At 44.4% G+C, this 26,582-nt stretch overlaps 1 protein-coding gene and 1 long non-coding RNA gene across 3 annotated transcripts; one reads left to right on the top strand and one right to left on the bottom strand.

Moving 5' to 3' along the window:
• Positions 1-1,367: 1,367 nt before the first annotated feature.
• Positions 1,368-8,371, bottom strand: LOC123494167 (uncharacterized). Its single transcript, XR_012187225.1, has 4 exons — positions 7,720-8,371; positions 7,372-7,502; positions 1,828-7,288; positions 1,368-1,746 (listed from the first exon to the last, which is right to left on the bottom strand). It is a non-coding gene; the product is annotated as an uncharacterized lncRNA (long non-coding RNA).
• Positions 8,372-20,434: 12,063 nt separating this feature from the next.
• LOC109786756 (probable polygalacturonase At1g80170) lies at positions 20,435-24,637 on the top strand. 2 transcript variants are annotated; one of them, XM_040390439.3, is made up of 4 exons: positions 20,435-21,019; positions 21,119-21,250; positions 21,335-21,505; positions 22,263-24,637. In XM_040390439.3, the coding sequence occupies exons 1-4, from the start codon at positions 20,858-20,860 to the stop codon at positions 22,536-22,538; spliced, it is 741 nt and encodes a 246-aa protein (XP_040246373.1). In that variant the 5' UTR covers positions 20,435-20,857; the 3' UTR covers positions 22,539-24,637. The 2 variants fall into 2 exon arrangements, with proteins under 2 accessions (XP_040246373.1, XP_040246376.1); XM_040390442.3 differs by having other exon boundaries at positions 20,444-21,019; positions 21,335-21,558; positions 22,263-22,442.
• Positions 24,638-26,582: the final 1,945 nt, after the last annotated feature.

Consider the following 26,582-nt stretch of genomic DNA (forward strand, 5'->3'; position numbering starts at 1 on the left):
CAGCCTGTTCGGCTCTTAGCTCTTCGACCGCCTTTAGGGTGGCCGCATCACTCTTCCTGGCTTGCTCCTTGGCTCGGGCAAGTTCCGCCCGAAGGGTGTCCACGGCGGCAGCTCCATCTGCAGTCATAGCATATTACAGATACTAGCAAGATGCCCGTGCTACGCTACGGATCAAATAAGATTAGGTGAATTTAAGTTACAGTGAGGAACCAATATGTTGTTAATGTATTGAAACATTGACTGAAGTGATGTTTGACAATAACAAATGTATTGCGACATTGACTGAAGCAATGTTATATTGTTGACATGTACTCCATCCATTCCTAAATATGTCTTTTTAGATATTTCAATATGGCCTACATACGGATGTATATAAACATATTTTAGGGTGTAGATTCACTCATTTTGCTCCATATGTAGTCTACATTAAAAATATCTAAAAAGACATATATTTAAGAACGGAGGATGTACATATCAAGCATCATCAAACATATGGTTTTCAATCAATAAACCATCTGATCGAAGCCAAAAATTTTCTTCTCCATCTTCGCCTAGCGAGAAGACTTGTTCTCCCTACTCACCTTTCGCATTGCTCACTATCATGTATCAAGAAAAACCAACCCACACGCATGTGGGAACTTGCGACGACTACTAACTTCATATTTCGGTCCTAGTCCAATGGATTAAACCTATCTTGATCCACCACCCACCAATGTCGCGTGTATGTCATCTCATTATATGATGCAGCATGCCGACCATGACCAGAAGATAATGATGACATACAAAATAAATCGATGTTTTAACATTCCAAACCCCTTTGCAAGATTTGACGAAAAAAGAATCATATCAAATATCACATGATAGTATCTTGAAGATAGCAATCAAGACAATATAGCACACATACTATAGCTTGAGCACACTTATATATGGTTTCATGACAAACAAGAATCAAGTAGAAGTGGTTAACTAAATGCTTTACTAAATATGCACACGAAAAATGAATCTGGATACAATGCCACCATGAAGAGAAGAAATATTCCAAACATAACCTACATAGCTAGTTCCACTTAATTAGTTACATACCTTAGGCATCTATGAGGCCATGGAATCATTTGTCAAGCATAGTATAGTCTTCTTTTAGTTGTTTGCTCAAAACATATGTGCCAACAATATTAGTTCTGTGGTTTTTGCTTTCATCCAACTGCTAGGACATCAGACAATCACTACATCATATATAAATGTCTGATATGTTCAGACAAAAGGAAGAAAACTGAGCCTGTAGAGGGTCTGTAGTATATTTACATAAAAGGAAGAAAACAATGAACAACACTTGCAATACATTTTTTACCAAGCAAAGAAACAAAATGTACTATAAAATATGCTTTGAAATCATGTGTATATAGAAGAGATACATACACAAAATTAGTACCGGACCTCTTGTAACCCCAGGTCGTATGCAACAGAGACAATCCTAAATAACATACAACTACACAATTGTGGCGTTGTTCAGCAAGAAGACGGCTTGTCTTCTATTGGTAGCTGGGCACCACCCAAACATACAAGAATTACAGAGACAATCCGTTTAGTCAGAGCAATAGAAAATTGTTCATGAACATACAGCTTCTAGATCAGTAGTCCTCACTGAAGCCTGCTCTGGACTTATTTCAGCAGCAGAAAATTGTTCATGAACATACGTCACTTCTAGATCAGTAGTCTTCACTGAAACCTGCTCGAGGACTTATTTCACTGCAGATACATATACTGAGAGAAATTAGTGTGATTTCTTTGAAACAAACTAACACAAGAATAGAGACGCAATGGCCTCACCTTACTCGTCAGTGACCCCTCTGAGAAGCTGCCTTCTATATTCTGAAATCCGCAGAAAAAAATCAAAATCAGAGACATGTTAGAACGAGATTATCTCACGAAATATGCACCTAACCGACGGCAGTCGGCAGCTAAGATGGCACCAATAGAGAAAGGGACCTCATTCCCTTCATTGGCAATTTCAGGTCTAGCTCTTTACTTAGCCAAGGTGCATCTCGTCTTCTCTTTCAATACCATTCTTATTATCTACTCATTCTCTTTCATTATTATCCTAATGTCTGCTTCTTCTTCTCCTCCATTATCCTCCTCATGTTTTATTTCCTGTCCTTCAGGTTCAGAGTTCACACATCCTCTTGATAACTGAATCATCACCTTCTTCTTTTTTATCATCCTACAAAATTATTATGTAATTCGGTACTTGCAGGTTTCAGAACTTGCACGGATCTATACCACAGTCCGCACTCAGGAAACATTTATTTTTTACATGTTGCCATAATTAAGGGATTTTACTAAATGCACATGTCATTGTAACAGTAGTATACAGTAGCACAATGCACTGAAATAAGGGGCATAGAGACGAAAAGAATTGTTAGCCTCAGCCTGCAGGCTGTCAAGCATGACTATAACTATAAGAAGGATACACGCATACAAATGTGTTGTGGAATTTACATGACATCATAACGAGCACATATAGATCCATCCCAGGAATATCTTGTTCTATTTACTTCATCCCCTAAAACAAAGCAGTATAACAAAGTACTAAATTTCCCAAATGAACCACACCAGTAAATTGCTTCTCTCTATCTCTTCTACTAAATCGATTTAGACAAAGAAAGAATAACTGGATAACATTCAGATAGAAACATTCCTTTCTTATCAAAACCACATATACATAATGCAGAACCAATGTGTGTTAGAGGGTGAAGATGGAGAAAGCTCACCAGCCGATATCACCAAAAGGAGGACCTCCTATGGTGTATGGGGCTTACATCTAATATATCAAGATCAAAGTCTTCTCACTGTTGCCGGCTACGTATCTAAGTAGCGGATGCCACTGCATAGCCACCAGACGCCTACCGCTATAGCACCGATCCTTTTTCACCAACAGCCTCTGTTGGAAAAGGCAGTGCCTAGGAGGCGCTTAGGCTTGCCTAGGCGCTAGGCAATGGCCAAACGCCTCGCCTAAGGCATAAATGAAGGTCTAGGCAGGGCAAGCAAGGAATTGTCTACCTAAGCAAGAAATCATGCCACATACTGCACTGATGTGCCAAATGGGTTATATTCCAATGGCAGTAGACGGTAATTAACTTATTTATATGCCCTAAACTTATATCAACACCCATATAATAATCACAAATATACTACGAGTAAAAACTATATTACCGCCTAGGCCGCGCCTAGGGCGCTTAGGCACTAGGCGAAGGCCAACCGCCTCGCTTACGCCTACCACTTTTTCAACCTTGCCAACAGCATACATATCTTCATATCATAAAGTGAGTACATAGTAGCAGCAGTCGTAAACAGTAAGCAAATACCAACATTAACAAAACCAGTAGCACCATGAACAAAACCGCAGCAGCCTACTGCAGCTTTCCTATACTAGTAAGCGTGCACGTGCAACGCACGTATTATAATTAATAATTAAAAAAATCTATTTTAAATCTTATTACTGGGCTTTTTTTACCGAGCCATTGAAATATGTCTCATGCCCAACAATGAAAACGCGCGTGCAATACACGATCCACAGATATGTCTTCATGAAAAAAATCATGATCACATAAATTTATTATAATTTTTTACATAATTTTTTTAAAACAACAACTAAACAACATTATGTACTACGCCCTCTGTAAACTAAACTGAAAAATGTTTTATATTAACGTACAGAAGTAATATTTATCTTTGAGATCCTCCTCCGTCTTCATGTATTTTTAGAGGGATTATAAAATATTGGAATGTTTTTAGAGAGATAAAAACAATTAATTGAGTCGCGATTGAAAAAATGATAAATATATTCATGTATTAAAATTTAGAAAGCATAAATCCAAATAAAAAAGGTGATTTTTTTGAAAAATAAACATGCTAATATCACTCAACTTAGTCTAAGTCAACTGAAATCTAACTACACCTTTACAAATACTTCAATTTTGGATATGATTCATTCGTTGCCTACCTAGCAGCTAGCTTGGTCTCCGATTCAAGAACGCAATTGCTAATTAGCCGGTAAAAAAACTCAGCCGAGCGCTGGGCATCAGACGAACGGCTGGGCTGGATTGATTGGACTTTTGGTAATTTTCTGGCCCATATCAATGGACAGGGAGCCGGTTCCTCAGTTAGGCCCCTCAGACCGTAACCTACCTTCCCACCGCTTCACTAAAAAAAAAAAAATCCCACCGCCCCTGACATTTCTCCCCGTCGTTCCCCATTCTTCCTTGGTCGCTAGCTCCCTCTCCCCACCGCCCCTGACATCCCACCGCCACTTGGGCTCTTCCCCGCCTTTTCGACGAATCCGGTCGCCCAAGTGGCCGAGGAGGTCCCTGAGCCTGGCATGCTCGCGAGCATCCCAGCGCTGGGCTCTGTCGGAGGCGCGACACTTCCACGCCCGTGCTCTTCCCCGTCCTTTGAATCCGTTGGCCCAAGTGCCCAAGGATGGGCTTGAGCTCGGCATGCTCACGGGCGACCCAGCGCGGAGGCCCGCAACAAGACAACAAGGAGCGGGGCGTGGGTGCGCAAAAACTTCTGGGCACAGTTCGATGCCTCCACTGGTATGAGTAATATTTTTGTGAAATGAATTCTCATTTCTGTATTGACCATCAGGATTAATTCTGATTTGATCTTAGTCCTTAGACATTACTTCGTGTCAACTCTCTGGATTATCCTTTGCAATTAAATTTTAATTCGTACTGTGCAGTTTACCGTGTACTAATGTGCCAATGTAATTTCAATTAGGTGTGCCTCTGTTTGATGTTCTATTCAAGATCCCTGTACAATTGTGTTATTCAAGATACAATGGCACTCGATGATGCTTGCTAACAAGGTCTGCAATGCAATATGCACTGGACTGTTGCTTGCCAGATGACTGGAAGACGGGTACTCCATCCTCTCTTTTTTCCTTCAGTTTTGAAGCAAGATAAATAAGATTCATGCATTGTAATGAAAGCTGCAGATTTAGCTAAACTCAACTGATGGTGTAATATCTCTTCCTATGAGCAGCAGTAATGGCATCTTCTGTAGGAGTAATAAGGCGTTGCTGCATAAATATACTTGACTTTCAAATGAGCGTGTCAAGAGGTTTAATTAGTGTCGATCCCTACTCTAATTATAGCTGGATATCTCGTTCCTGTACTATTTGAAACTTACCAATCAGATGTACAGAATAACAGAAATTTGCTAGATAAGCTAACGTTACAAGGGGAAGTGAACATTAAACATTTCATATAGTGATTGGGAATATCTGATATGTCATCATTGTGTGTTTCCTGTTGTAGATAAATTTGCTTGCAAGGTTCTTGATGATATATCCATTTTCATCAAATTCTTAAGGGTATGGTCAATTGGAGAAGACATTACTATGACTACAAAGATCTGTTTTTTCAGGTGATGAATTGTAACCTTATATTCTTTATTACTTGGAATTGAAAATCACTGGAAACAATCCGTAATTACTTTGGAGAGAATATTTTATTCTTTTCTGTCTTGCTCTTGTTCAGCATAGGATGCATATCATTATCACTATCATGGTATATTATTGCCATTGAGGAATCTTCCCATGTAGCAAATTTACCTCGAAAGTACAAAACTTTGGCAGATCACCATCAGGTGCAGACAGGTACGTACATTTATACAGAATTTATGATAATTCAAGGCACTTCACGCCCAGGAAAGCAACATTCAGGCAAGTCTCCATCACTACAACTACATCCACCAAGTTAAAGAAAAGGTTCCCAACTCACCTCAATAGCAAACTCAAAGGAAAATAATGGATTCACACAGCTTTAAAGTAGGCTTTTCTGAAAAGAAAATCAAAATTGAATTAGAACACAACTTACAAAATTAAGGCGATTGGGAGATATGACAAAATTCCTGAAATCTCATAACATTTGTATCTGAATGGCAACAGAAAAATGAAAAAAAACTGAATAACAGTAATTAAAAGGATAGAACACATAGTCAAAATTAGAAGGATTGAACAACATTAGCTTTAAATAGAATTAGCTCGTTGAGGCTGCAAGAACAACATACAAAGCTAGCATGGCTCTAGAACTAACAAAGCACATTTCAGGCAAGCACGCCTGACCGGCTACATACCATTTAATCGCTGGTGCTGAAAGAGATAACTGTGAAACGCAGACCTGCACGCCTCCTTTCGTCCTTGGCCATCTGTGTACCTCCCCTTTGTCCAGATGGTGTTCTTCATGTTGCAGGGGGCATCTCCCTCGGGGCTCGCTGACACGTCCATTAGCTTATGCTCATGCTACACCACATCTCCAACCATGATAAAAAAAAGCAAATGATTCAAGTTCGAGTTAGTCAAGGAGTGACCTGATTCTAACGGAATCATTCAAAAGATATGATCCCACTTTGCATATGCAAATAACATCTTTCAGCATTGTACAATTTTCCTTCTACAAGTACTCATGAGAGTTAAAATATGCATACATGCACCGTCTCTTTGCAATAGTGACAACAAGTGGCACCTGCGGTAGGAAAACATATGCAGTTTTAAGAACTATATGCTATGACAGGTTTATAACATGATAAAATCAATGTAAAAAATGAACAGCCCTATAATTAAACTGAATCTAAATGAATTTGATCAAACTTTAGACAAATTTTCTTGATAATCTATCCCAAATGTGTAGAAAACGTCCTAATACAAGTACTTTTGGTAGAAAGAACCAAGGAATTCAGAAAAGCCTCAAGCCAGTTACACTCAACGCCATCTTGTGCACAACCTTCTTCTTCCTGAACTAAAACCAAAGTTGGCACATTAGCAGGGTAAATCCCAAGCTTTAATAGAGCACACCCGGCAATTGAGGTCGGGATCTACCGGTTTAATGTCAGATTTTTCGGTAGATGAGCTCTCAGCTCAATGGTCAGAGTGCAGTGCTGCCTCCTAGACGGCGCGGGTTCCTCACCTCGGTTCTTACACGGGTCTGACATCTCCTTCTTTATTAGAAAACAGCAAGGGCTTTTCTCCCTAATGGTCTATTATGTGAAAATGCACATGCACCAAATCCCTGAAGAAAATGCAAGGTAAAAATGATTCAAATGGGCTGGTTACCAGCAAGGCGACTAATGCCTTCTGTCGGTTTTCTTCAGCAGGATCTTCCTCGCCTTCCACCTTGACACGAAAACAAGGAACATGTACACGTGCTTGAACAAGATCACCCGAGCAGTGGCACAGCTCATCAGGTGATGCTCTCACAAGCTTTTCAGCAGAACTAAGAGCGCTTTCAACCTTGTGAAGACAAAAGAAAGAAAGCTCAGGATCATCCAGTAGTTTTGTCTGGTAGGTATTCAAAGCACTAACTGGAAACTTACACCATCACGATGGTCATGTTTTCGCAGTGCAGCTGCAAGATCACTTAGATGTGTGAAATTCTTCTGTAAATTAGTGTCATCATCTGACAGATCATATGGCTCAAGGGATGGATCATTGAAAATGCAAAGACCTAGTATCACACATTAGTTTAACATGAGAAGAAGTACACATGCAGAGTCATGAGGGACATGAGAATAACTATAGACAGAATCCAGTTTCTGAACTTTGAACTAAAATGCTACATTGCAATATATGAAATGAAAGGGGAATTCCATCCATAGCCTTCAAAATTTAGAATTTGGAGCACAGTGTATCAAAACAAACAGAAAAAACTCGAAGAAATTTACCGATGAGGTATATGATGAAGCCGTGGCAGGGCCACTCTGTAGCGTTGTTCGAGACATCGAGCAGCAACAGCCGTTAGCCACAAGAGAGGCCGACGGACGGGCGCCGCGCGCCATAGGAGATGCCAAAGGGCGGGGCCGGCGGCGGGCGTCGTGCACCATAGGAGATGGAGGAGGGCGGAGCTGGAGGCCGGCGTCGTAGGAGAGGCGCACGGGCGGGCCAATCCGATGGCGAGCAGCGCGAAGTGAGGTTCTGCCGGCGACACAGGAGATGGTGGAAGGGCGGGTCCGGCGGCAGGTGCCGTGCGCCATAGGAGAGGCGGACGGGCAGGACGACGTCGAGCGGGGTGAAGGGAGGTTGCGCGGGCGGCGGGCGTCATACAACCACAGAGGGGAGCGACCCGAAGGCAAAGGGAGCACGGCGGTGGGGAGGGAGGCGGGGGGCGCAGTCCGGGCAGGTGAGGTGATGTTATGAATGGGGGCTCAGATGCGTTTAGCGGCTTGTTGTGTGGTGGCTTGTTTGCGTGAGGGGGGCTGCAGGACGTGCGCAGGGTAGTCTGCCCTGACAGAACATTTAATCTAGATCGTTGATTTGTGTGGTAGATGCTTGATGTAATGTAGAACGTTGGATGTAAATTAGTGGGATCGATCAAACGTCTCTGGTACTTCTGTGTACATTTTGTGGTGTGGTTTTAGGGGAATTCATGTTTGCTCTTTTAATAGTAAGTATAGATTAATAGTAAGTATAGATAAGTATAGATTAATAGTAAGTATAGATATAGATATAGATATAGATGATCTCTTTATATATGCTCAAATAGGGATATCCTCTCTCTCGCGACCGCGTCGCCCGTGGGCGACCGGCCGCGCGACCGGTCTCCTCACTCCAGGTCCCCCCTCCCTCCTCCCTTCCCGCCGCCGTCGTCGGCGCCCGCGGCCGGATTGGCCCCGGTGCTGCTGGTGGCGGCGGCCTCCTTGCCCTTCCCCTCCTGGTAGCTCTCCGGCGCGGGCGGAGCTGCTCCGGGGGGTGCACTTAGGCGATGGCGGTCTGGCGTGGCGGCGGGGTTCCATGGCGTGTGCAGGCGAGCAGCTGGGCGGCGGCGCCGCCGTTGGTGGCGGGGCGGCGCGGCGGCGGGATCTGGCGTCGTCCGCTCGGCCCAGATCTGGGCCCTTCGGGCCCCATCTGGGCCTGGGCGGGCCGGCGGCGGGGATGGTCTCCGGTGTGGCTTCTGGGAAGCGGGGGAGAAGCGACGAGCGGCTGGGTTCTGGCGGCGCCGACGTCGGCCTGCTGCATCGTGGCCGGTGGGGCTTAACGGGCCCGCTTCGGGCCTGGCTGGGCCAGGGGTGGCCCAGCATGCCCCACGGCCGCGTCCGGACGGCTACCGCGACGGTGCCGGAGGCACGGGCCTCCCGCACGACGGCGGTGGAGGTGGTTCCCTCCCGCTCGGCGTCGGTGTTGCTGCTCCCATCGTGGCGCGCTTCTCTCCGGTCCTCTTGGCCTCGTGGTGGTGTTCGTAGTGAGGCGGCGTGGGTGGAGGCGCTACTGCGTTGGCGCATGGTGGTATGCGACGGTTTAGCGGGTCGGTTCCGTCCGGTTGGGTGGTTGGGGTTGGATTGCGGGAGAAATCCCTGCCGGCTTCGGTCCGACGCGGTGACACCTGAGGGTGCCACCATTCCTTCCTGGAGGGTGTCGGTGGTATCCATCCCCCACCTCCCGTGTGCCGGGGGAAACCCTAGGAATCGTCTGGGCAGCAGCGTCGTCGGTGTCGCATCCCTTCTTGGAGGTGCTGCTTGGTACGCTGTGGTTCAAAGCCTCGGTCTGTGGTGGTCTGTATCCGGTGGGCGCCGCGGTGGCGGGTCATCCGCGCTTTGCCGAGCTGCCGTGGTTGGCATTTGTTTCTTTTTCTTTTTCTTTTGGTGTGTTGTGCTGCTCGCCACAGCAATCTCTGTACTCGGTGTTGGTTGGTTTGGAATACAAAGCGGGGGGAAACCCTTTTTCGGTATATGCTCAAATAGTAGTATATCAGGGCAGAGCAACAAAATTAACAACATTAGAGAAACCTTGACGCACTCACCAGCCAGCCAGCGCCCATCCCACCGTTCACGCCCTCCTTCCACGTAGCTACTCCCCAACGTCCACGCCTTCTACTTGAACGTCTTCTTCCTCTGCCCCCAAAAACTCCTGCTCAGTGTCCCGCCCAGCTCAAGCTCCACTGTGCACAGGGGGAGAGAGTAAAAGGGAGGAGAAGGGGGAGCTCCTGCACGCCGCCCTCAGGCGCATGCGCACACGCATATAGCACGTGCGTCATCGATCCAATGGCGCGCCTCGCACGCGTTGGCATGGGGAATTGGGGGCATCAGTGCCATCGTGGGCGGTGGGCCGTTGACCATGGCGGAGAGGATGGGCTCGATTCGTCCTCTCACGTTGTGGTGCTCCTTTGGGTGTCGAGATTGGGACTGTGTTCGGCTGGAGCAGTGGGAGTGTTTCGCCGGCGGGAGAGAGGATGGGCTTCGGTGGCCAGAGATAGGGTGGGTGGACGTGAGGCGCTAGAGATCTGTTTCGTGAGAGGAGGAGAAACGTCTAGACTATTCTGTTTTGGCGCTCAGTACAATACATCTTACCTCAATCTCAACCTTAGATTCAAGATCGGACGATGCATAAGATCCATAGGCAGACACGCCATCATCATCAACTCATATTTTTATAGGAGTAGAGACTAGCATCATGCTCCTCTTAATATATGTTGACCACCGGAGAATACATACCCTGTGCCTCGTCAAGCCGCTTGTTTACAAGCACGATGTCGGCATCTGCCGCTTCAGTTCGGCAAACTCACCAGTCCGGCTAGCCGCCGGACCCTCAGCCGCCTGCACATGAAAACAGTACGGTTATTACCTGGGACTATGATCCTCTGTTTGCCGCCTTTTTCGACAGCAACCAGAGTCTCAGGGGCTACTATCTGCATAGGGCACACCTAGCGTGTGCGGTACCGTCAGTAATATACATATTACTTTGCGTACCTCAAAGCCTCTCAGCAGGCTCATAAAAGCTTCATGCAACCCGCTTTCGGCGGATGAAATCCTCTCAACCACCGTACACATTAGTGTACGATGCGCTTCTGAGATAGCCGCTTGCTCCAGAAGACTCATCAGTGCGTCCGGTCGTGTGCCGGACAGTCCCAGACTCTTTTTGTGGCTCTCCTTAGGAGCCGAATACTCCAGACTTCGGGTGGCCGAAGGGTTACCTTCTGGCCTTGGCGGATCAGGAGAAATCTTCCGTGACGACACCTCAGGGTCGTCCGCCTCACGAGGCGGGGAGGCACAGGGAGGCGTTTCGCTCTCCATCATCTCCGGAAGAAGATCCCCCGAAGACGAACTCTGTCGAGAAGGGCTACGATCCGAACTACAAGACATACGTCTCGGTTATTGTTCTCAGAAATAAAGTAGGATATATTTACTATGAAGTACTTCTGTTTACTTACAACTCGGTGGAGGGCTGAGCCCCTTGCGGGCATTGTGCGGTAAGGACGCCCTCCGAGGCAGGGCTCCCTGGCGAAGATTTCTTCCCTTGTTTGGAAACCATCGTTTCCAAGTCTTCAGAGGCGGTCCTCTTCCTTCCTTGGGGAGAGGGAATTTTAGATTCTTCTCCCCGGTTATACTCCTTTGCGGAGGCACTAATTCCCCCGGTTTGGATGAATAATGAGTGAGGCCCGCTTTCGGCTTCTTTATTCCCCCCTTTATCTTCCCCTGATGGCGCTTGATAAGGCGCAAGCTCAAGCATCCTGGCAAGTACATGATCCGGTGAGCCTTCGGGAAGGGGGGCCGAACACCTGATCATCTTCGCCTTTTTTATCCAGTCCTGGTCACATACCGACTTTTCAGAATGATGTTGTGATAAATAAAGAGACAACATGTTTGGCCGTGGAATTACTTACTTGGGTGTCTGGGCGATTGCAGTTAAGACCCACATCCTCGGTGGTGTCCAAACACTTTATGCGTGATTCGAAGAACAATCCATACATCTCTTCGAGCGTCGCGCCGAAGAATTGCTGAATAGTTCGCGGTCCTTCCGGGTTGAACTCCCACATACGGAGAGATCGACGTTGGCATGGCAGGACCCGATGAACTAGCATGACTTGCATTACCTTGACAAGGCTGACATCTCCCTCGAAGAGATCTCGGATGCGGCTCTGCAATGTCAGCACATCATTAGCTGGCCCCCAGTCCAGCCCTTTGTTGACCCATGACGCCAATTGTGGCGGAGGGTCCGGACGGAAGGCGGGGGCAGCTACCCACTTAGCACTTCGGGGAGCGGTGATGTAAAACCATTCCCGCTGCCATAACTTGGATGTCTCCGGGAAGGAACCCTTTGGCCATGGAGCATCGGCACCTTTGTTTATTATGGCACCTCCGCACTCTGCATGTCGCCCCTCAATCATCTTCGGCTTTACATTGAATGTCTTGAGCCATAAGCCGAAGTGTGGAGTGATGCAGAGGAAGGCTTCACACACGACGATGAACGACGAGATGTGAAGGATGGAATTCGAAGCCAGATCATGGAAATCGAGCCCGTAGTAGAACATAAGCCCTCCAACAAAGGGATCAAGACTAAAGCCTAGCCCTCAGAGGAAGTGGGAAATATATACGACACTCTCGTTGGGTTCGGGAGTGGGGATGACCTGCCCTTGAGCAGGCAGCCTGTGCGAGATTTCGGCGGTCAGATACCTGGCTTCTCTTAGCTTCTTGATGTCCTCCTCTGTGACAGAGGAGGCCATCCACCGGCCTTGAAGGTTGGATCCGGACATGATTGAAGGTCCGAAGCGCTTAGCCTGAGCCTTGAGTGTTGGAATTCAAGGTGGGGGGAAGGGAAGGATCGAGCGTGTGAAGAAAAGGACAAGCCTTGGCCCCTTTATAGAGAGGGTGAATATCAAGCATCCCCCGCGTGGCCGTTTGGAACTTGCCTAAAATCGAGGAGTCATACCAGCAGGCACGATTGGGTTACCCACACCCGTATTGATGAGAATCCCGTGAAAAGAGGGACATGATCTCTGCTTCGACAGGACGTGCCAAGGAAACCGCCTTGCAACACGTGTAGTGGCAGGCTCGGAAAAACGGTTCGTCATGACCAGACCACGGCAGAACGTCACATTATGAAAAGCTGTCAGCAGATTAGATTTGTGGAAATATTATTCTCTCTACAATGGTATGTGGAATTTGTTTTGCAGAGCCGGACACTATCCTTGTGTTCAGAATCTTCTATGGAGTATTCGGAGGAGGAACCCGCCTTGCAATGCTGAAGACAATCTGCGCGCCGGACTCATCGTCATTGAAGCCTGGTTCAGGGGCCACTGAGGGAGTCCTGGATTAGGGGGTCCTCGGACAGCCGAACTATATCCTTTGGCCGGACTGTTGGACTATGAAGATACACGATTGAAGACTTCGTCCCGTGTCCGGATGGGACTCTCCTTGGCGTGGAAGGCAAGCTTGGCAATACGGATATGTAGATCTCCTCCCTTGTAACCGACTCTATGTAACCCTAGCCCCCTCCGGTGTCTATATAAACCGGAGGGTTTAGTCCGTAGGACAACAACAATCATACCATAGGCTGGCTTCTAGGGTTTAGCCTCTACGATCTCGTGGTAGATCAACTCTTGTAATACTTATATCATCAAGATCAATCAAGCAGGAAGTAGGGTATTACCTCCATCGAGAGTGCCCAAACCTGGGTAAACATCGTGTGCCCCGCCTCCTGTTACCATCCGCCTTAGACGCACAGTTCGGGACCCCCTACCCGAGATCCGCCGGTTTTGACACCGACAGGCGGCGCCCCCTTTCCTTCCTCTCTCCCTCCTCCTTCCCCCCTTCTCCTAATCCAACAAGGAAGGGAGGGAGTCCTACTCCCGGTGGGAGTAGGAGTCCTCCTGGTGCGCCTCCTCCTGGCTGGCCGCCTCTTTCCCCCCTTGCTGCTTTATATACGGGGGCAGGAGGGCACCCCAAAGAGACAACAATTGATCATTGATCTCTTAGCCGTGTGCGGTGCCCCCCTCCACCAGAATCCACCTCGATAATATCGTAGCGGTGCTTAGGCGAAGCCCTGCGTCGGTAGAACATCATCATCGTCACCACGCCGTCGTGCTGATGAAACTCTCCCTCAACACTCGGTTGGATCGGAGTTCGAGGGACGTCATCGAGCTGAACGTGTGCTGAACTCGGAGGTGCCGTGCGTTCGGTACTTGATCGGTCGGATCGTGAAGACGTACGACTACATCAACCGCGTTGTGCTAACGCTTCTGCTTTCGGTCTACGAGGGTACGTGGACAACACTCTCCCCTCTCGTTGCTATGCATCACCATGATCCTGTGTGTGCGTAGGATTTTTTTTTGAAATTACTACGTTCCCCAACACATACACCCAATGTAAATGGTTTATAGAATCTCGATCGTAGTGATACACATATTCATAATATTGATGCCAATAGATGCAAAGTTGATAATGATAGTGCAACATATTTGTGGCACTGCCGTTTAGGTCATATTGGTGTAAAGCGCATGAAGAAATTCCATGCAGATGAACTTTTGGAATTACTTGATTATGAGTCATTTGATGCTTACGAACCATGCCTCCTGGGCAAGATGACTAAAACTCCGTTCTCCGGAACAATGGAGCGAGCACTGATCACTTATTGGAAATAATACATACCAATGTATGCGATCCAATGAGTGTTGAGGCTCACGGCGGGTATCGTTATTTTCTGACCTGCACAGATGATTTGACCAGATATGGGTATATCTACTTAATGAAACACAAGTCTGAAACATTTGAAAAGTCCAAAGAATTTTAGAGTGAAGTGGAGAATCATCGTAATAAGAAAATAAAGTTTCTACGATCTGATCGCGGAGACAAATATTTGAGTTACGAGTTTGACCTTCATTTAAAACAATGTGGAATAGTTTCACAACTCATGCCACCTAGAACACCACAACGTAAAGGTGTGTCCGAGCGTCATAACCGTTCTTTATTAGATATGGTGCGATCTATGATGTCTCTTACTGATTTACCACTATCATTTTGGGGTTATGCATTAGAGACAACTGCATTCACGTTGAATAGGGTACCATCTAAATCTGTTGAGATGACACCGTATGAACTGTGGTTTGGCAAGAAACCTAAGCTGTCGTTTCTTAAAGTTTGGGGTTGCGATGCTTATGTGAAAAAGCTTCAGCCTGATAAGCTCGAACCCAAATCGGAGAAGCGCGTCTTCATAGGATTCCCAAAAGAGACTGTTGGGTACAACTTCTATGACAGATCCGAAGGCAAGATCTTTGTTGCTAAGAATGGATCCTTTCTAAAGAAGGAGTTTCTCTCGAAAGAAGTGAGTGGGAGGAAAGTAGAACTTGATGAGGTAATTGTACCTTCTCCCGAATTGGAAAGTAGTTCATCATAGAAATATGTCCCAGTGATGCCTACACCAACTAGTGAGGAAGTTAATGATAATGATCATGAAACTTCAGATCAAGTTACTACCGAACCTCGTAGGTCAACCAGAGTACGTTCCTCACCAGAGTGGTACGGTAATCCTGTTCTGGAGGTTATGCTACTAGACCATGACGAACCTACGAACTATGAGGAAAAGATGATGATCCCAGATTCCGCGAAATGGCTTGAGGCCATGAAATCTGAGATGGGATCCATGTATGAGAACAAAGTGTGGACTTTGGTTGACTTGCCCGATGATCGGCAAGCCATAGAGAAAAAATGGACCTTCAAGAAGAAGATTGACGCTAACGGTAATGTTACTATCTACAAAGCTCGACTTGTTGCGAAAGGTTTTCGACAAGTTCAAGGAGTTGACTACGATGAGACCTTCTCACCCGTAGGGATGCTTAAGTCTGTCCAAATCATGTTAGCAATTGCCGCAATTTATGAAATCTGGCAAATGGATATCAAAACTACATTCCATAATGGATTTATTAAAGTAAAGTTGTATATTATGCAACCAGAAGGTTTTGCCAATCCTAAAGGTGCTACCAAGATGTGCAAGCTCCAGCGATCCATCTATGGACTAGTGCAAGCATCTCGGAGTTGGAATATACGCTTTGATGAATATATCAAAGCATATAGTTTTATACAGACTTGTGGTGAAGCCGGTATTTACAAGAAAGTGAGTGGGAGCACTACAACCTTTTTGATAAGTATATGTGAATGACATATTGTTGATCGGAAATGATGTAGAATTTTCTGGAAAGCATAAAGGAGTGTTTGAAAGGAGTTTTCAAAGAAAGACCTCAGTGAAGTTGCTTACATATTGGGCATCAAGATCCGAAGAGATAGATCAAGACGCTTGATAAGATTTTTCAATGAGTACATACCTTGACAAGATTTTGATGTAGTTCAAAATGGAACAGTCAAAGAAGGAGTTCTTTCCTGTATTGCAAGGTGTAAAGTTGAGTAACACTCGAAACCCGGCCATGGCAGAAAATAGAAAGAGAATGAAAGTCATTCCCTATGCCTCAGCCATAGGTTCTATAAAGTATGCTATGTTGTGTACCAGACCTATTGTGTACCTTGCCATGAGTTTGGCAAGGGGGTACGATAGTCATCCAGGAGTGGATCACTGGACAGCGGTCAAATTTATCCTTAGTTACCTAAGAGGACTAAGGAAATATTTCTCGGTAATGGAGGTGATAAAGAGTTCATCGTAAAGAGTTACGTCGATGCAAACTTTTACACCGATCCGGATGACTCTGAGTCTCAATCTGGATACATATTGAAAGTGGGAGCAATTAGCTAAAGTAGCTCCATGCAGAGCATTGTAGACATAGAAAATTTGCAAAATACATACGGCTCTGAATGTGGCAGACCCGTTGACTAAACTTCTCTCACAAGCAAAACATGATCACACCTTAGTACTCTTTGGGTGTTAATCACATAGCGATGTGAACTAGATTATTGACTCTAGTAAACCCTTTGGGTATTGGTCACATGGCGATGTGAACTATGGATGTTAATCACATAAAGATGTGAACTATTGGTGTTAAATCACATGGCGATGTGAACTAGATTATTGACTTAGTGCAAGTGGGAGACTGAAGGAAATATGACCTAGAGGCAATAATAAAGTTGTTATTTATATTTCCTTATATCATGATAAATATCTATTATTGATGCTAGAATTGTATTAACCGGAAACTTGATACATGTGTGAATACATAGACAAAACAAAGTGTCCCTAGTATGCCTCTACTAGACTAGCTCGTTAATCAAAGATGGTTAAGTTTCCTAACCATAGACATGTGTAGTCATTTGATGAATGGAATCACATCATTAGGAGAATGATGTGATGGACAGGACCCATCCGTTAGCTTAGCATAATGATCGTTAAGTTTCATTGCTTATGCTTTCTTCATGACTTATACATATTCCTTTGACTATGAGATTATGCAACTCCCGAATACCGGAGGAATACCTTGTGTGCTATCAAACGTCACAACGTAACTGGGTCATTATAAAGATGCTCTATAGGTATCTCCGAAGGTGTTTTGTTGGGTTGGCATAGATCGAGATTAGGATTTGTCACTCCGAGTATCGGAGAGGTATCTCTGGGCCCTCTCGGTAATGCACATCATAATAAGCCTTGCAAGCAATGTGACTAATGAGTTAGTTACGGGATGATGCATTACTGAACGAGTAAAGAGACTTGCCGGTAACGAGATTGAACTAGGTATAAAGATACCGACGATCGAATCTCGGGCAAGTAACATACCGATGGTAAAGGGAATAACGTATGTTGTCATTACGGTTCGACCGATAAAGATCTTCGTAGAATATGTGGGAGCCAATATGAGCATCCAGGTTCTGCTATAGGTTATTGACCGGAGAGGTGTCTCGGTCATGTCTACATAGTTCTGGAACCCGTAGGGTCCGCACGCTTAACGTTTGATGACGATTTGTATTATGAGTTATGTGTTTTGGTGACCGAAGTTTGTTCGGAGTCCCGGATGAGATCACGGACATGACGAGGAGTCTCGAAATGGTCGAGAGGTAAAGATTGATATATTTGAAGGTAGTATTCGGACACCGGAAGGGTTTCGGAGTTTATCGGGTACATACCGGAGTACCGGAGGGGTTACCGGAACCCCCCGGGGAAAGATATGGGCCATATGGGCCATAGGAGGGAGGCTAACCAGCCCACAAGGGGCTGACACGCCACCCACAAGGGAGGAGGCCGAATTGGATTAGGGAAGGGGGCGGCGCCTTCCTTCTCCTACTCCCTCTCCTTTCCCCCTTTCCCCCTCCGGAAGAAGGAAAAAATGGGGGGGGGGAGCCGAATCCTACTAGGATTGGAGTCCTAGTAGGACTCCCCTCTCCCTGGCGCGCCCCTGGTGGCCGGCCTCCTCCCCTCCTCCTTTATATACGGGGGCAGGGGGGCACCCCAAAGCACATCAAGTGTTCTCTTAGCCGTGTGCGGTGCCCCCTCCACAGTTTACGCCTCCGGTCATAGCGTCGTAGTGCTTAGGAGAAGCCCTGCGCGGATCACATCACCATCACCGTCACCACGCCATCGTGCTGAGAGAACTCTCCCTCGACCCTCTGTTGGATCAAGAGTTCGAGGGACGTCATCGAGCTGAACGTGTGCTGAACACGGAGGTGCCGTACGTTCGGTACTAAGATCGGTTGGATCATGAAGACGTTCGAATACATCAACCGCGTTAACCTAACGCTTCCGCTTTCGGTCTACGAGGGTACGTGGACACACTCCCCCCCTCTCGTTGCTATGCATCTCCTAGATAGATCTTGCGTGATCGTAGAATTTTTTTGAAATCACATGCTACGTTCCCCAACAGTATCTTCCTGGATGGTTCATGTTCAAAGCATCATATTATACCCTTTTTTACTTCATAAGTTTACTTTACAGGTTATCATAAAGGTTTTTAATGAGGTTATACCAACACAAGCTCATATGTCATACTTTCTGTTTTCACCACCGGGTTTTTTAGGAAATTATATATGGCATATTTATTGTTCTCTGAATTCCATGGGTTTTCTCATATTGAGTTGACAGAAGGCAATAACTATTAATATGTTGCATCATTTTCTCCTTATTTGTCCACTGGGTTTGAAGAAGTTATCAGACGATGAACTACCATACAATCAAGCGGTGATTAGGGAGAGTGTTAAAAATATAACCACAATCAAGCGGTGATTAGGGAGAGTGTTGAAAATATAACCCTTGCGGTTATATGGGATAATCCCTGCTCCTTTTCTCATGCGTGTGGTTCCAGGATTCTAGCAACTGTCATGACGATTCCCTGGAACGACGTCTCTACAAACCGTCGTGTCTCTCATAGATGACCATTCCCACTGTATAAGTCTACGTCATCATCAATAAAGAGTTGGTTCGATCATTTGTTCCATTGTCTCGCTCGAACCAACTCTTTATTTATTGTGCGTGTTTCTTTTTTCCCTTTGCCTCAGCCGGTTTTCTCTTCCACCTTTGTTTATTTGTTCGTGTGCCAAGATCGTAAGATGAGAATGAAAGCGGGACGACGGGATTTTTTTATCCGAGGGCTCGCCACAGATAATGAAAACAAACTTAAGGATTAATTCCACACAATTTTTTCCCAATAACCTTCCAAAACAAAATTAGATATGTTTCTCAATAACAAATCCCTAATCCCACACACTACGCCATTTATTATATATCATTATCTCTACTAGTGAATCACAATCGCAACTTTCCCAACACAACTCAGATATCTTTTCTTATCTTACCAAATTACAACAGAAATGTCCTGCCACTACTTACCAAATTAAACAGAAATCGGAATTTCCGATTCAATTCCTAAGTCTGTTTTCATTCTCATCTTACGATCCCCGCGAACTTAGGAAAAACGAACAAGGAGTGTCTGGCGAATCGATTCGATTTTTAGTGGAGGGAGAAAAAAACTAACATGGAGGGGGTTGATGGGTGGTGAGGCGAAACTAAACCAGTGAGGTGAGACTACCAACTCCCCTTTAATAATAAAGATTTAACGCACCACAAAACAACTATTTATGGTGTGCCACTATGATAGAATACCTAGTCTAACCAAAAACTTACCCTGAAAGCAACAAGTGGTTGAATGATTAGGAGGATGATGGTATCCCAGGTTTGACACTGTCCGGTCTCAGTAATACGGATTAATATCTCAATGGGACACCACATTCCCTTGATAGCGACTTCGCAACTTCGACCATGTTTTCAGTTTTCTTAGAGAAAAGAACTTCTAATTCAATTTATGTTGATTGTTTTTTCAGCGAGAGACGACATCTCTGTTGATAACAAAGCGCTACTCCGACCCGGTCTTAAATACTTAAATAAATATAGACCGATCTATGAGGATTATTCTTTCAGTGAGAGGCGACATTTCCGTTGATAGGGAGAGATAACTTTGACCTAGTCTTCATCGCTACTTAAAAGGAAAATAATAAACCTCTAAATCACCCACATATAAAAAGAAAGAAAAAAGAAAAAAAAGAAAGAAAATATTCACTCGAATCTCAATGTAAGATCAATGACATATGACTTAGATGTGCAATACTTATGGCACATTTAGATGTGCTTTAGCAAAACTGAAAAAGAAAACAGAACTCTAAATCAATCTTAGACGACTCATGCAGCCTTTGCACAAAATTCCCCTGATCGGCTGATCCCCTTCCACTCTTCAGAAACTCTTGCCGATTCTGTGGCTCGTTTTACCATCCTATAACTTGCCTCATAGTAAAGCACTTGTCCAATTATACCAATCTACATAAAGCAAGTTTAAAAAAAACCTACATAAAGCAATATACAGTGCATTTCAATCAAGACATGGATATGAATCAAACGAAAGCGCAGCAATGTGTTGCCCAATCCGGAGGCAACTCAAACGACCCCTTTGCCACATGCGGAAATCTCGCGATCGCCCGACAAAATCACGGACGAAATTCACTTGCTTCCCGGGAAAAAGCGAGCCAGGTACAAGAGCGGCACATGCTAGGTGTCGTGCAAGCAATCTGCTCTCGCCGCTTCCCGTCTTCAGTTCTTTATGCCGCTCGGTGCCAGCGGTGCGGCGGTGCGCGCCCCGAGCAGAGCTAGCTAGGTGATTTATTCGGCGCGGGAATGGTGCCCGGGGCGAGGATTCCGGCGGCGTCCGTGCTGCGTGGGCTCGTGGCGGTCGCCGGCGCGGCCGTCCTGTATTTCTCCGGCGCCGCCGAGGCCCGCGTCCTCCTCACCCTCGACGACTTCGGCGCCGTCGGCGACGGCATTGCCAACGTCACGCAGGTAACGCATATATGCACTCTCTCAGATTGATTGTTACGCGTGGATCGATCGCCGTGGTTAATTATGCTCTCGGCGCGCTCTGTTTTGATGGATGGTTAGGTGTTCGTGGACGCGTGGACGGCGGCGTGCGGCTCCGAGGAGCAGGCCGTGCTCGCCGTGCCCGTCGCCAAGGCCTACCGGATCTGGCCGGTGCAGCTCTCCGGCCCCTGCAAGAAGAAGCTCAAGCTGCTGGTACGTGCGCTCCGCTGCGAACAGGTTCGCGCGGTCCCTTGTTTCTCGCGTGCGTTTCTTGATGTTGGCGGTGGCGCTGGCCAGATTGCCGGGACGATCGTGGCGCCGGCGAGTCCGGACGAGTGGGCGGGGAGGGACCCGATGAAGTGGCTGTACATCTACGGCGTGGACGGCCTGTCCGTGAGCGGCGGCGGCACCATCGACGGCGTCGGGCAGGAATGGTGGGCGCGCTCCTGCAAGCGCAAGAAGACCCAGGTACCACGTCACTAGTAGTAGCTACCAGTCAACCCAACCTGCCTCTCAACTCTGTAAGTGACACATGTATCTTGGTATTTCGCAGCCCTGCAACACAATGTGAATCTTGATTTGGCACTATATAGATAATTTTCTCTATAAATTTGGTCAAAGTTTGTGAATCATGACTTTGCAATTATATCTTCATAGCTATGTTGTGTTGCAATTTGTCGTTCTACTTGTTTCAGCAAACTATTGGCAAGGAAATAAAAGGCAAAAGAGACTAAACCAATTTATCTTGAACTGCTGTTAGCCAAATTGCAATTTGCAAACAATAGTTTCCTAGTTTAAACACAATACGCAAAGCACCTCGATGTTTATTACCTTTGAAATGAGGAGAAACACCTTTTGGACTAGCAAAATGGCTCTTGGGGTGATGGAGGGCAAAACAAAGATTGTACTATGAAAAAAAATGTCGGTATTCTTTATGTTGTATACAAATTTGTATAGAAAATGAGCATATGAACATCCTGGATAAAATACAGATTCAACTTTTGCCTTAAATAATATTAATCTTTAGTGATTGTTTTTCACTCCAGGTAATGATAGTTGGATATTTAGCATGCCACCCATCCTACTATTATGTACATATGTTTCTATTTAAATGGCAAGGTTAAAAGTTTGAAGTTTGGTGTCACATATTTTTGTGCAATAAGCTATATATGTCAATAGTTTTGTGCCTTTGTCGACTCATGGAACTTACTATATTGGACCACAGTGGCAGGGCGAACTTTGCTTGGGGAGGTTTTGTGATGACCAACCATGGCAATGTGCAGGCGGGAAGTTTGTCTCGGGACACAAGAGTATGGGTGCAAGCTACGACCTGCTTCGTCCCACGGAACTCATCCATAAATTTAATATGAGTTCATCGATACTTAAAATTAACACTTCATTTTTATTATGGTGTTGCCCAGTAGCCCGCCAAGCTTGCATCCCTACACAAGAGCACAAAATGCGTGCGTCATGTTGCTATGCTCTAAGAGGATTGTTCTAGAGAATCATGGACCAAATAGCTAGGCTAGTTTGTAGAATATTCTCGAGGTGCCACATGACAAGATCCAGTCAAAAAGTAAATCCTACGGTCGAAGACACTAGGATTTTACACTTCTCCGCCATTAGATAAAACTATCTCTACAACTAATATTTCAAGTTATTTGTACACGATATAGTAAATATAGAATAGAAACCATTATCGAGATATTTGTTAAGCAATATACTTTATAATGTTTATAAGGAAACAATGTAGAAGGATATTAAAACACATAAGAACACACAAACAAACACGTAAAAAACATATGCTAGTTTTTTTTAAAATTATTTCAAATAAGTTTATGCCTTTTTTTGTTCAATTTTGTATTTAAGAAATTGGTTTTAAGGTCTTGTTAAAAGACACGCAATTTTTCCATTTTAAGGAAACAATGCTTCAAAGGGATTTTGTTTCAAGACTTATTAAGGAAAATGTCTACAAATTGCGAAAACTAGTGTAATTACAAAGAGCGTTATATTTAATATTTAGCATCATTGTCATGTGGTTAACTAAGGTAACTAAGTAACAATAGTGAAAATAAGCTAACTATGTTTGATGGAACAAAGCAAGCTAACTAAGTAATAAGAAATATATCCACTTATATTATACCGTGCTAGAATAAATTGTAATAAAGTACAAGAGTTTATTATAAATTATATTTATTTTATAAATTATAAACTATAAATTTAGCATTATGATCTCGCCATCTATTAGCGCAAACTAGTAATTTCTCTTTAGAAACGAGATTTAAAGATCTCCTTGATGTTAAGGTAGCGTACAATCATAACCAACCCAGCATTAGGGTTTTGCAATGTTACTACTATAAAAGACACTGGAAACGGGCACCTCTGGGTGTGTCCATGTGTCAATGACAAACAAAAATCATCATGGGAGAATTCCTAGGCTTATCGATAGGAGGGAACGTAGTGAGTCATTTATTATTATTTTTGCGATCTTTTAATGAAGAAATACCTAGGCCATTGAACAACCTACCAAAAATAAACAAGGCTATATTTATCAACTATACATGGGCCGATCGGAGGGGACAGAGAAGTAGGAGGAAGAGACGGACTGAGAGTTGATCAATCAATTGGATTAATCAATCATCAATCATGTCTTACCTACGCAAAAAATCCATGGATTTCCTCAAGACATTCGAGGTTTCAGCAAAGAATCCTTCAGAGGATGCGCAGCGCCGGTGGCAGGAGGCCATCGGCCGCTCGTTAAGAACTGCTGGCGTCGCTTCCGCATGGTCCCCAACCTCGACAAGCGATCCCAGGCCGAGACGCAATGCCGCAACATCTAGGTTCGTCCATCTGTCCTTCTGATGAGATGCCCTCGGTCTCACCGCATTCTTCTCCGTCGAGCTAGCTAGCTAGTTTATCTACATACTGCCCAGCAACGAGGATTGTTCTGGTTTTTTACATGCTACTAAACAAACTTGCATGAAATGCCCATTGAATTTTCTCTATTATTACCAATGATTTGTTTATTTAATTTCAAATGCAACCGTTAGCAACTTAGCATCAAATGGGTTGTTTCTCTGTTGTATTTATTTTTGCGGAAATCTCTCTTAATTTAGGGTCCTTATCCAAATAACAAACATAAGAATGCGGGGTTTTCCATACTATAGAAAGCATCACTTGTGTTAAGGTGCCACAAGGTTCCAATTCTTTTATGGGTAATCTGGATACATGATTTCATCCCATATTTTTATCCCTATTAAGTGCTGACAACAATATGTCTGGCACTTTGACATTCTTGTGAATATCCTCTAAATATATTTTTTAAAAATAGTTATTGTCTCCTGTCCTATATATCTTACACATTACAACTATGTAGGCCTCAGAGCAATATGAAATACTGCGAAAGTTGAAGCATGTTCCATTGATGCTAATTTTGGCCTTGGTATAGTTGAACTTAAAGAAAGTAAAATGTATTCGGACATACTTATGTAACTGAGTCTGGAAAGTGAGATTCGACACATGAAATTTCACTTTTAGGCCGCTAAGGGGGCAGAATCAGCTAGTGCTTCTCAGATTATTGGCACTGACATTGATACCAAAAAGTTTGATGTTGCCTATAGTTCCTGTAATTTTCTTCATTGTACACATCGTTCCACTGAAAGCTTAGAAACTAGTAGTGTGGTAGAATTTTCCTCTTAAGCTGCATGATCGCTTTTGTTTGACTAATGAAAGAAGGTAGCTAGATTCGTGTTCATGGCTTGAACACTTCTGGAGCCATGTAAACAAGACTGCATATAGACAGTAGGAAAGAAAGGAGAGGGAGAAACCTAGCAAATGAGGTCGTCGAGGTCGCGCGGGGTGAGCCCGGGGAGGGCGCACGAGCAAGGGCAGTCGAGGTCACGATCACGGCACCTACATAGTCGTTGCAGCAACGCGATGATAGGGGGGGACAGCAGAGTGAGTGGGATCTCGCAGGGTGAGGATTGGAGGCCGAGCGAAAACTCTGGGCATTAGGACAGGAGCAAGTCGAGGGCAGGTGATGGTTTCGGCGAGGCGTGGTGGAGCGGGCCGCCGTCATCGACTAGTTCGGGAGGTGGAAGAACAAAGACTGAGAGAGATGTGTGCCTTGTGATAGGGTTATTAAGAAGAGATGGATATATTTGGTATTTCAGAAATACTAAGAACTGGTATATTTTGGTTGACAATTGATGGTAGTAGTATTTTGGTATGAGAAACTAAATGCTACTAGATGATGCCCCACGCATGCTGCGGGACTTGTAGCGGATTTTCATAGTAACCTAACAATGAAAGAGGACAATAATTTTAGTCAGGAATATAATAGATTTCACAAATAGGCAATGATTCAAAAAATTTGGTGGACAATCTTATCCATCAACCGATTAGATTTTTCCTATCGTATTTAACATTTAGAGTTAATAGTGTATTACCCTGAAAATGCAAAAACTTAAAATGATGGCACATAAAGCAAAGGTGACAGGTAAACAGAACATAACACAGTCAAGCAACCATTACATCATTTTCTTTCAACATTGAACAATATGAGACCATATATAGAAATCTAAGTTCAATTGCTATAACTCTTTAAAAAATTATTAAAATTTATACGACAAAGCAAGCATTGCTCGAACATTTCGGACAACTTGCACGATGGCACTATATTTCGCACGCAAACAGAAGACGGAAATCCAAAATGGTTAAGAGAAGCATGAACTTGTCCATGAAACAACCCAATCTACCACCAAAACGTCGATCATACATAATTTCCAATACAATTGGGCTAAACATTCACACAATGGCAGGACGATAAACATCACATATATATCAACCAAATGTGTGGACTGTATCAACAAAGCTCACGCAAATACATGATGATGTATATGCAGTTTGTACCACCGAGAACACATAGAAGTATGAGTATGATACTCGGTTACAATAGGTGGCGATCAGTGTAGTGATTATAGAAATATGCAATACTATACAGGTAACCGGCATGGAAGGAACTGAAGCATGTATTTTATCTTTAGCAAAGTCTGATGTTGCCTTACATCTTGAAGATTTGTATCATTGTTAGGAGGTATTAACTTGATAGTTTGGTGAAGGATGATACCTACAACAGCTTTAGATTTATGTGATGCATAGTACCTTGATATGTAGTTTTCCTAGTGACGTTACTCTGCTTGTCCTCTGCGTTATTGTTGTTTGTAATGCTGCATGAAAATGTAAAGTGAGAAATCAATAGAAAATTGTGATAGTCATAATAAGTGAAAGTACATTAAATTGGTGTTAGTTAAACAGTGAGGATACAAAGTAATGTCAAATCAACGTATGTCAAAACTAGACTATTGCTTTGAATCATATAAAAGTCCAAATGTCCATGCTACAAAAGAAAAGAATATATGATGAACATGTTAGGCACCATTCCACATCAAAAAAAATTGTTTTTATCATTTACCTACTCGAGGACGAGTAGGAATTAAGGTTGGGGATGCTGATACGTCTCCAACGTATCCATAATTTTTGCTTG

The sequence above is a fragment of the Aegilops tauschii genome, chromosome 1, assembly GCF_002575655.3.
Source record: "Aegilops tauschii subsp. strangulata cultivar AL8/78 chromosome 1, Aet v6.0, whole genome shotgun sequence".
Taxonomy (NCBI): Eukaryota; Viridiplantae; Streptophyta; class Magnoliopsida; order Poales; family Poaceae; genus Aegilops; species Aegilops tauschii.